The sequence below is a fragment of the Littorina saxatilis genome, linkage group LG12 (assembly GCF_037325665.1).
Source record: "Littorina saxatilis isolate snail1 linkage group LG12, US_GU_Lsax_2.0, whole genome shotgun sequence".
NCBI lineage: Eukaryota > Metazoa > Mollusca > Gastropoda > Littorinimorpha > Littorinidae > Littorina > Littorina saxatilis.
In genome coordinates this window covers 25,386,176-25,398,275 of record NC_090256.1, presented here as the reverse complement: position 1 = coordinate 25,398,275, position 12,100 = coordinate 25,386,176, and the positions used below count along the sequence as shown (strand labels likewise).

The 12,100-nt window shown below is 42.5% G+C and overlaps 1 protein-coding gene across 1 annotated transcript in view; it reads right to left on the bottom strand.

The window, feature by feature from the left end:
- The window catches only part of LOC138983054 (uncharacterized), a gene marked incomplete at its 5' end in the record, with an annotated part of 181,271 nt that overhangs the window by 83,212 nt on the left and 85,959 nt on the right, over positions 1-12,100 (bottom strand). Inside the window, 11 exon segments of the mRNA XM_070356456.1 lie at positions 353-522; positions 1,609-1,723; positions 3,026-3,162; positions 3,622-5,167; positions 5,535-5,989; positions 7,093-7,228; positions 7,617-7,724; positions 8,364-8,515; positions 8,995-9,053; positions 10,527-10,621; positions 10,943-11,083. Coding sequence (XP_070212557.1) covers positions 353-522; positions 1,609-1,723; positions 3,026-3,162; positions 3,622-5,167; positions 5,535-5,989; positions 7,093-7,228; positions 7,617-7,724; positions 8,364-8,515; positions 8,995-9,053; positions 10,527-10,621; positions 10,943-11,083 — 3,114 coding nt within the window.

Genomic DNA, 12,100 nt, shown 5'->3' with positions numbered 1-12,100 from the left:
CACGGGGGGTGTTCGGACACCGAGGAGAGTCTGCACACAAAGTTGACTCTGAGAAATAAATCTCTCGCCAAACGTGGGGACGAACTCACGCTGACAGCGGCCAACTGGATACAAATCCAGCGCGCTACCGACTGAGCTACATCCCCGCCCACATAATTATGCATACAAATTCTCTTTTCCCCTATAGGTCCCCACCCCCAACCCCCTCCTCCCTTTCACACAAACACTCACACACAAGTACACACACACACACTCACATTCACCAACATCCCTTCCCACCCCCCACACCCCTTTCTTGCATCAAAACGCATCACCAACTCTGCCAAAATGAAACCGTCCCACTTAATCTCACCTGAGCAAGAGAGAACCTGTTCAATGGCTTCATAGTTGAGGGGCACATTTCCCAAGGCTCCCTGCATGGTTAGCATGTAGCTGAGGTACTCGCGCCACGCTGTGTCTACCTGCCCTGTGGAGCAGCCTTGCGACATCTTGGAAATACACTCCATCCCTCGCTTGAAAGATCTGCAGGAAAATGGTGAAAATGTCAGTAGTGGAACCCCCCTTTTAAGACCCCCCAATTTAAGACTCCCTCCCTTTTAAGATCTTGTTTTCACAGACTTTCTGTTCATAACCTCTGTAAATGTAGCCCCATTTTAAAAACGAGTTGCAGGACAATTAATGCAGAATGATTTACAATAACTGCAACATAAGTTTCATGTTTCACATTCTCTAAGCTCAGTGGCCCCTTGCTTCTTCAAGTTCAATCTCCACAGTTTTGGTTTCTTGATATTTCATTTTCATTACTTTTTTGTCCCATTGCTGGGAAATTCGGGTTGCTTCCTCCCAGTGGAAAGCTAGCAGCAACGGAGTCGCGCTACCCAGGTGTCTGCGTGTTTAGGTGTATTCAGCCACCTGCACTTATGGCAGAATGACCAAGGTCTTTTATGTGCCATTGTGATGACAATTACTGCAACATTTAGTATCATGTTTCATTTTCTCTTAGCTCAGTTAGGCGTTGCTTCTACCAATCTCCACAGTTTTACTGTTACCTATCTTTAATCATTGCAGAAGCAACATCTAACCGAGCCAAGTTTACATTCTGTTCATTTTCTCATCATTATTTGTCTGTCAATCCACTTCAAAGACTGCCATGTCAAACTTCTGGTGAATTACTGGTCTTGTCAATGATAGAACCCTTCCATAAATTTGTTTGTTTGTTTGTTCATGGGCTGAAACTCCCACGGCTTTTACGTGTATGACCGTTTTTACCCCGCCATTTAGGTAGCCATACGCCACTTTCGGAGGAAGCATGCTGGGTATTTTCGTGTTTCTATAACCCACCGAACTCTGACATGGATTACAGGATCTTTTTCGTGCGCACTTGGTCTTGTGCTTGCGTGTACACATGGGGGTGTTCGGACACCGAGGAGAGTCTGCACACAAAGTTGACTCTGAGAAATAAATCTCTCGCCGAACGTGGGGACGAACTCACGCTGACAGCGGCCAACTGGATACAAATCCAGCGCACTACCGACTGAGCTACAACCCCGCCCTCCTTACATAAATGAATAATGTTCTGTGTTTTTTCTACGTTCATGCTACACTTACCCACATGCGTCGTATGCTTTGCTGGTGGTGTACAAGAAGAAAAGGTCAGTGATGCAGTCTGTTGCAGCAGATCCCAAATTCAGGCATCTGTCTGTCACTACCTTTGCCCCATACTCTGAAAATGATATTGGTAGAGAAAATCAGTCATTATACTTTTCAGAAGGCTAGAAGTGCAGCCAGCAACTGCATGGATGCTTCAGAATGAGCAAAGCTATCATGCTTTTATTTAAATCACAGAAATGGTGGTGGTGGTGATGGTGGTGGTGGTGTTGATGGTGTTGGTGTGTGTGTGCGTGTGTTTGTCTCATTCTGAAAGCAGCAACACAACTGCTGACAATTTCTTTAAACACTGGTTGCTTGTTCCATGTAAAGAGTTTTTTTAGCGCATATTAAAAAGCATAAACCTTCAGGATGCACATTTTGCATTTTTTGATCAATTGACTGACAGGTGACCGATATGGAAAAAGAGACTGCAGGTGAGAGGTACAACAACACAATCACAATGAAAATGTACTTGCCTGAAACAAGCAGAAATACCAGAAACAATTTTTTTTTTTTTTTTTTTACGTGTTGGTGTTTTTTTTCTGGTGAGTACATTTTCATTGTAATCTTGTTCACGAGTAACCCCGGGCCCAAACAAAGGAGAAAGTGTCACTAACTAAGTACGTTTATATATCAAGGAGAGTATTTCTAAAAGAGCTTGTTATGTTTAAAAAAAACAAAAAAACTTGCACAAAAAGAAAGTGACACACCTTTCCATCATCCACACATAGACCAAACGACCACAGAAAGTGTCCTTTACTGCAAGTACTGTACAGTGACACATCTTTCCATCATCCACACGTAGACCAAACGACCACAGAAAGTGTCCTTTACTGCAAGTACTGTACAGTGACACATCTTTCCGTCATCCACACATAGACCAAACGACCACAGAAAGTGTCCTTTACTGCAAGTACTGTACAATGGTACCTGCAATGAAAGGCAACCTTGGGACCTGCCAAAAGTGTCCCTACACTGCTGGTGGCCTCTCATGACAGGCACACTTTGATAGAGATAATAGACAAAGGGACGACTACAGAAGGTGTCCTTTGTTGTGAGGTGTCCTGTCATTGGAGTGGTCTAACATCGCAGGTACCACTGTATTCTAGCATCAGATGGGACTAATATTACAGGCACCACTGTAAAAAAAAAAAAAAAAGTGTAATACCCCCTCTTAAGCCCTCCAAATTTAAGACTCCCCCCTTTTTAAGACCTTGTTTTCTCAGACTTTCAGTTCATAACCTCTGTAAAAACTACCCCCATTTTAAGACTCCCTCCTTTTTAAGATCTGATTTTTTAAGATTTTTAAAGGTCTTAAAATAGGGGTTCCATTGTACATCACAGATCACATTTTTTTTCAAAGCTCTCAACTGACCTGCACAAGGCAATGCTTCACTCATTGGCATAGAGAGACTGGCGTTCTGTTGCGTCTGCATGATCTGTGTTGTTGGACACATCACACCCGTAACCTGCAGGCGCCTCTGTACACACTCGTATCGTCGTGCCATGGCTCTGAAGAAAACAGAACAGTTTAAACAGATTTGGTGTCCAAGATCTCCCAACATTGTCCCTTAACATTTGCACCAAACACATAAACAAGCACGTACAAAATGTGTGCACAACATGACTTAATAGGGTTCAGAAACAAAGACCGAACACAACTCAAAACAAGTTTAGAACCAAACAGAAGAGAAAGCAGAAACATGATGTTCTCACAGACAAACGTTATGTTTAAAATGGATGACCTTTGAAAATTGAAGGCTTTAACAGTGAAGTTCAAAGTAAAACAAAAATCTAAAACAATACTTCAGATCACTTTAGCGACCGTATTCATAAGGATTAAGGATTAAGAATTATTCTAACTTGTGTTTTAAACAATTATCCAATGATACAACACAAGATAACCATATTCAGAATCAACAACAAGCTACAAGCATATTGTGGTGATCCTATGGATTAAGTTTCACTTACGAGCACGGTGTCCAAAATTTGTCAGTGCGAGTGTGAGGTGGAGGGCTGCTGGTATAATACGGGTACGGTGGATTGCTTGCTGTGTGGTAATAGTTGGAGGAAGAGTACCATCCTTCATTGCTCTGAGATGGGTTCCAGGTGTCACTGTGGTATTGAGATCCACTCTGAGACGGGTTCCGGGAGTCGCTGTTGTAATGGGATCCGCTCTGAGATGGGTTCCAGGTGTCACTGTAGTAATGAGATCCACTCTGAGACGGGTTCCAGGAGTCGCTGTTGTAATGGGATCCGCTCTGAGATGGGTTCCAGGAGTCGCTGTTGTAATGGGATCCACTCTGAGATGGGTTCCAGGAGTTGCTGTTGTAGTGGGATCCGCTCTGAGATGGGTTCCAGGAGTTGCTGTTGTAATGGGATCCGCTCTGAGATGGGTTCCAGGAGTCGCTGTTGTAATGGGATCCACTCTGAGATGGGTTCCAGGAGTCGCTGTTGTAATGGGATCCGCTCTGAGACATGTACCAAGAGTCGCTGTCGTAATGAGATCCGCTTTGAGATGGGTACCATGAACCACTGTTGTCATGGGATCCACTGTGAGATGGGTACCATGAACCACTGTTGTCATGAGATCCACTGTGAGATGGGTACCATGAACCACTGTTGTCATGGGATCCACTGTGAGATGGGTACCATGAACCACTGTTGTCATGAGATCCACTTTGAGATGGGTACCATGAACCACTGTTGTCATGAGATCCACTGTGAGATGGGTACCATGAACCACTGTTGTCATGGGATCCACTGTGAGATGGGTACCATGAACCACTGTTGTCATGAGATCCACTGTGAGATGGGTACCATGAACCACTGTTGTCATGAGATCCACTGTGAGATGGGTACCATGAACCACTGTTGTCATGAGATCCACTGTGAGACGGGTACCATGAACCACTGTTGTCATGGGATCCACTGTGAGACGGGTACCATGAACCACTGTTGTCATGAGATCCACTTTGAGACGGGTACCATGAACCACTGTTGTCATGAGATCCACTGTGAGACGGGTACCATGAACCACTGTTGTCATGAGATCCACTGTGAGACAGGTACCATGAACCACTGTTGTCATGAGATCCACTGTGAGACGGGTACCATGAACCACTGTTGTCATGAGATCCACTGTGAGACGGGTACCATGAACCACTGTTGTCATATCCACTGTGAGACGGGTACCATGAACCACTGTTGTCATGAGATCCACTGTGAGATGGGTACCATGAACCACTGTTGTCATGAGATCCACTGTGAGATGGGTACCATGAACCACTGTTGTCATGGGATCCACTGTGAGACGGGTACCATGAACCACTGTTGTAAGGGTATCCACTTGATGGATAACCACCAGAGTAGTGTGAGGAACTATGGTCATAGCCAGGTGTGGCTAAGCCCGGGTACACATCCTCCCCACAGTGGTACTTGAGGATGTACTCCAAGGCATCCGGGTTGGCACAAGGCTCTGTTCTCTCCACATCCACTCTGGATGGAACTCTGTGACCTATAACAAAAAAAGCAGATAGAAAATTATGTATGCAGGGTAATCATTTACTTTGTGAGTTGTGCGTGTCTAGCTGAAACTTCTCAAACTGTCTGATTATGCATAATAAAAAAACAAGAATGGTAGGTGAAAGGAACGTTGAATTTATGACAAAACAAAATGTTACATTTGATTGACAGTATGTCCACCACATGGTCTTTTAAGTAGACAGACAAACAAACACTTATGATACAGATAATGAACTTATCTCAAAATTGTTGAAGAAACTCTTATTTGTATGATTATCATCATTATTATGATTATCCATAGCTAAAACTCTACTTGTCTTGTTGAAGATGCAATGAAGTCCATGTTAAGTCAAACTTACCCATGCAAACATAAGGCAGAGATTTCTCGTACGGAGCACCGCCATAAGCAGAAGAGCTGTGGTCCCATTCAGAAGAGTAGCTGTCAGATCTGTAGCGATCTGTACTGCTGTAGTGATCTGAAGAGCTACGGTAGAGGTCTGACGTAGAACCATAGTAATCAGAGCTGCCGTACAGATCAGAAGGGGGGCCAAAGTCAGCAGTGGGTCCGTCAGGAGGAGAGGTACTGTACAGATGCATTCCTGAGGTGCGATCGTGAGACCTTGAACTGTAGTAGTCGCTGGAGCTTTCATAGCCTGGCTGATTTGTTGGGTAGCCGGGCGTTTCTAAAGGGGAAGATGCAGAAGTGAAGTGCCAGTAGTTGCTGAGTGCCATTCTTCGGATGGTGTCTTCTGAGCAGCGGTGGTGCTGAGCTCTCATCACAAAGGCCGCACACTTGATAAATGCTGCATAGTGGCTGCAACAATCGGAAATAAGTTTCAGCATCCCCTGGGCTCACACATTTTATCTTACCTGATGAATGTTATGAAGTGGCTACAACAATATTCAGTAAGTTTCAGCATCCTCTGGGTTCAAATACTTGATCTCATACAATAACATTTGAGACAGAAAACATCAAGTAAACTATATATGCAGAACTTTTTGTTAAACAACTTTATGGGCACTTTTTCCGACATCTGTCATCTTACCAAATGTCTTGATCCAAAAAAGACAAACAATGACAAACTAATGAATGTAAACACTGCTGAGAGCATACTCCAGAGACTTTAATTGACTCTTGTGGATTTGTGCATCTAGTCTTTCTCTGATAAAATGACAAAGAAATATTCTGCTTAATAAATTTGTACATTTCCAAACTGCCTAAACTTTCCTAAATTTCCCAAAATGTTCAAACCTGCCAAAGACCCTTATGCTAATTTTCCAAAACTTGAAAAAGACCCTTAATTTTTATCAGCCATGTAAACCTTGTAAAACACCGTTCAATTTCTCAAAGCTTTCCAAAATTGGAAAGAGACTTCAATTTTCCATTAACTTTCTGAATGTTTGAAACCGGGAACAGACTACTTCCAATTCAGTAGGGGGGCGACTATCCTCAACCCGGCGGGTCCCCAGGTGGCGGATAGGGGAACGGCCCCCAGATATGGGGGCCAGCTGCGAATATAGAATAAGCAGTCCCGGACCAACTAGCGGTGTCTCTACCAGGACGGGGTGGGTTGGCAGATGGCACCGACTACCCTATACATGCCCTACGTGTCCGATGACGGTTACACCTTGCGGGTAAGAGCCGCATTAAAAGCTCTAGCCCCGGGGTGGAACCCCCGGTAAGAAATCCCCCATGTGTTCCCAGGGTTAGGTTTTTGAGCCAGGAACTAAGGGCGGGGTAACCCCGAAAGAAACCTAAGGGCTGAAGTCGGAGGATCTGGGCCAACAGGCGCACCTTAACCAACCACAGATCCACGCAAAAACGCAAAATGAAATGTCGACAGTCCGAAATAGCGAACGACAAGAAAAAGAAGAATGTTTGAAAACCCTGCCTTGCTGTCAGCAAACAAGCTTTACCTGCATTGATCGAAATGAGAGTATCTGGCTGAATCGAGGGACGCCATGCAAGGACCAGATACGCGACTCCAAATGTCACGCCAGTCTGTGCAGTTCATCAACTCTTGTGAGGGAGGCCTGGGTATGGTGCTGTTGCCTGATGCCAAGGACATGAATGTTTTAATGAAAACATGAACAAAAGTGTGTGTGCTGCACATCAAGTTTCCAAGTCGTGAAAAATCAGACATAAAGTATCTATTCATTAAAAGTCAAAATCCCACATAAACATAGTTCAGTAAAGAGGTATACAACGCCTTTTTTGTTGTTGTATTTTATATGGCCGATTATTTGTTACACAGTATCAATAAAGGTGAATGTCAATAGCATAACCTTTAGTCATGAAGTGTACAGTTTTAGATTTTCTGTTCATTACATCAGTCAATTGACCTCCATTCAAGACCTGATTTTCTCAATGTTTTTGAGTTCTTAAAGGGGGGGGGGGGGGGATGCACTGCATGTTTGTTTTCTCTCTAGCTAAGACTCACCATACTGTTCACAACGTTCACCAGTACGTCCCTTAGGACACACACAGACGGATGCAGTCATGTTGTTCATACAAAGGCCTTCCCCGCAATACATGTATCTGCACATTCCTGCCACAAGATCAAAAGAGCAGGAATGAAACAACATGCCCAAAGCACCATTTAGGAAAATACTATTGCATATTCTTTTCTTTTTAAAAGCAAATTAGAAGGAGAAGAATAAAGCAAATTACACCAACACACTCCAAGAAATGCAGAGCCTTTTTGTACAATGGAGATGATAGGAATACATTTCTAGCATCTCTTCAAATAATAATTTTGATTCAATTCCCCTTCTTGATGTTCCAAAATCTTAATTCTTTTATCACTCAAAGTCAAAAGTGACCTTGGTTTTGAGGATTCTATGACAGGGAAATCATGTGAATGACTGACATCCCACTGAAAATTAACTCCAACCTGAGGTTTCTGCACTGTCCGCTCAATATTACACTCTTTTCAATGGAAAGTATTCATATCAGAGCTGACTAAAAGTCTAATACACTGCCGAAGTGATCGCGTCACTCACCGGCCACGTCTGGAGACACACTGCATGCTAGTGACTGGCCTACAATATTATGTGGGTTTGTTTGTCTCAGTGTTTTGAAGGAAAAGCAACTCTTCCATAACAAATAAAAACCCGACAGAGTTAATTACGAAATTTGCCTATTATAAATCAAATAAGTAAAGAAAAAGAAAAGAAGATCACTAAACCTCCGGTATTGTAGACTGTGTACAGAATGCTATGGTTTCTTCCTTCAAAGAAGATGGGGGCACCCTGTGTCATATTCATTACTCTTCTGACATCTTCAGCCTTTGTTCCGTTCCTCACCGTAACCTGCGTTTCAACCTCGATGCTTCCAGGCCTGCAGACACATCACAGTCATTTCACAATCGTTTGCATATAGAGTCAAACCTGCCCTGGTAACCACCCCTCCATTATGACCACCTGCCCTTTACGACCGCCCTTTAAGATGACCGACGAGAGTTTTTTCCCTATGTAATTCACCTTTCCATAGCGACCACCTGTCCATAACGACCACTTTTGGTCAGTCCCTTGGGTGGTCGTTATAGACAGGTTTGACTGTATTACTGTTTGTGTGTGGTTTATATGTAGCACAGTTCAGTGCACGCTTCTTCCTTTCTACAACAACAACAACAACAACAACAACAACAACAACAACAACAACAACAACAACAACAACAACAACAACAACAACAACAACAACAACAACAACAACAACAACAACAACAACAACAACAACAACAACCACAACACGCATTCATTCTAGTTATACACAATATGATTGAAGATAAACAAACAAATAATAACTGCAAAACTCACTTGGAAGATTCAATTTCCAGTCCAAGGAAACCAGGAAGCTGCCGGAAAAGTCTTCTCAACTGGAAAGTAGAAAAGAGGTACACATTCAACACCCCTGTCTCGATATATAAATATCACATCAACTGTTTTTCTTGATCTTCCATCAGCTGCTGTCACTCTCAAAACATTAACTCAAGTGCTTATGAAACTGAGCTGATACAGAACTATGCACTTATTGGTCAAAAATGTATAGTCCCCCCCCCCCCCCCCCCCTCCCCCACTTCAACTCCAATACATGATGTTTGGAAATAGCTCTATTGGTTTTTGTATGCGCTGTAAAAGAGTTCTGTTCCTTGAAGTGGAGTCAAGCTGTAAACACAAGAACAGTGTCACAGTCAACAATGAGCTCCAGTGTGCATGTTTTCAAAGGAAAAAGGCATCATATCGAGCGGCCACTGTGAAAATGCTATCGGTATCTTTACAAGTTGATTCACCTTCAAAGAAGACAAGTCTTCCGCAGCGCATAATAAAACAACACAGTTGTTTCCAGAAAAAGTCTATGTGTGCACCACTTTAATTCGTTGCGCATTACCAAACTCAGTGACGGTAGCATCTCTGACGACATAATCTCGTTTCTGCCTACACATGGAAACAACAACAAACAAGTCGCGTAAGGCGAAAATACAGTATTTAGTCAAGTAGCTGTCGAACTCACAGAATGAAACTGAACGCAATGCCATTTTTCAGCAAGACCGTATACTCGTAGCATCGTCAGTCCACCGCTCATGGCAAAGGCAGTGAAATTGACAAGAAGAGCGGGGTAGTAGTTGCGCTAAGAAGGATAGCACGCTTTTCTGTACCTCTCTTTGTTTTAACTTTCTGAGCGTGTTTTTAATCCAAACATATCATATCTATATATTTTTGGAATCAGGAACCGACAAGGAATAAGATGAAAGTGTTTTTAAATTGATTTGGACAATTTAATTTTGATAATAATTTTTATATATTTAATTTTCAGAGCTTGTTTTTAATCCGAATATAACATATTTATATGTTTTTGGAATCAGCAAATGATGGAGAATAAGATAAACGTAAATTTGGATCGTTTTATAAATTTTTATTTTTTTTTACAATTTTCCGATTTTTAATGACCAAAGTCATTAATTAATTTTTAAGCCACCAAGCTGAAATGCAATACCGAACCCCGGGCTTCGTCGAAGATTACTTGACCAAAATTTGAACCAATTTGGTTGAAAAATGAGGGCGTGACAGTGCCGCCTCAACTTTCACGAAAAGCCGGATATGACGTCATCAAAGACATTTATCAAAAAAATGAAAAAAACGTTCGGGGATTTCATACCCAGGAACTCTCATGTCAAATTTCATAAAGATCGGTCCAGTAGTTTAGTCTGAATCGCTCTACACACACACACACACACACACACGCACGCACACACGCACATACACCACGACCCTCGTTTCGATTCCCCCTCGATGTTAAAATATTTAGTCAAAACTTGACTAAATATAAAAAGAGTGAAAAAGTCACAAACCTCATCCCTGATCTGCATCATGCGCTGTGATCGCAAGTCATAGTCACTGTCCCTGAAGTCTGCATCGATCACCACAGTCACGCCAAAATGGTTGGCTGTATTGTAAAAGGGGAAACACTGTGTCACATCAGCAAACAGTGACAGTAATAGCGGCAGCATTCGGGCATGCACAGTTAGTAAAATAGATACAGTCCAACAGAGAGACAGACTGACCCACACACACATCTTAATTCGCCACAGGTTTTATAACAACTGAACACTAGAATTAATATTACAGTCAGTGTAGCCCAGGTGTAACATCTTAAAAAGCACGGTTTTATAAATCAGGATGTCTTAAAAAGGGGGGTTGCACTGTACTGCTTCTTGTGATCTATGCCAAAGTGCTGTCTGCACAAAATAGGAAGCGTTTAACTCACTGTAGACAGGATTCTGGCACACCTGTCCGGCTCCACCACCCACAGGGCAGCACTTCTTGGGGTGCTCACAGTCAAAATCGGCATCGCACTCGTGGACCGTGATACCCAAATCATCAGACGGCAGGCACTCGCCAGGCCTCTCTGCAATGTGAATCACATAAATAAGAGTGCACTTACTTGACTGACCACTCCCATTACCCTTTCAGTATGCAATGCTGACCAGACAACTTGAAAAGTGTCTTGTCAAAGTGATGAAAAATCAAATAAAACAGTGTCAATTCGTAAGTGCCATGAAGTCATTTCCTCTCTTTTTGGTGTTGACTCTGAATCCAGATTGGTATGGTCATCTCAGCCAAAAGTTCACTTTCTCCAATTCATCATTGGGGATTTACTTTTTGCAAAGAATTTGTGTGAGGTAAATTTGCTTCTGTTTTTTCCTCAGTTAATCTGTGAGCCCCCCAAAAGCATAGATGATCTCCAAATTCTCTACTTCTAAGTTTGCACATTTGTTAGTGTATGACTGTGCCAGAGAATAAATTCTGTAGATAAAATGAAAGTATACATCGGCAAATTCTGCTCTCACAAGGTTGTATATTTTTTAGCATACAAGGAGGAGAACACATTTGTGGACAATATCTTCTTCTTCTTCTTAAGACTTAAAGGCACAGTAAGCCTCCCGTAAACCATCACAGATACTGTCAGGCTTTTACACACAGTACAAACACCCTTCCATTTGAACGCTCACCAAACGGGAACATCCTAGGTGTCCTACGTAAAGAGCTAGCAATTTTCAAAGAATTAAATTTGCGGATTGTCTGTCAGACAATCGGACGGTGCTTTTTTGCGCTTCTGACCTAACTTTTGAAATCTAAATAATAAATTGACAGCTTGTTACACAAACATTCTTAAATCATAAAAGAAATCTTCTTTCATCAAGACAAGATCAGAACAATACGAAGTTTTAAAAGTTTAAAAAAAGATAGCCCGGAATCAGGGTCACGCAAGGTCGTGGTTCTCGTAGCAGACGACGCTGCCTGGCGCCAGTTCCTCTGAACCGTTAACCACCACTGCTCTAGTTCGCAGCCGTTTCAATGTTGCATTTCAGATTCAAAGGTACACAATAACGTGCTATTGCAGATAAGCTCACAGAGATTTGCA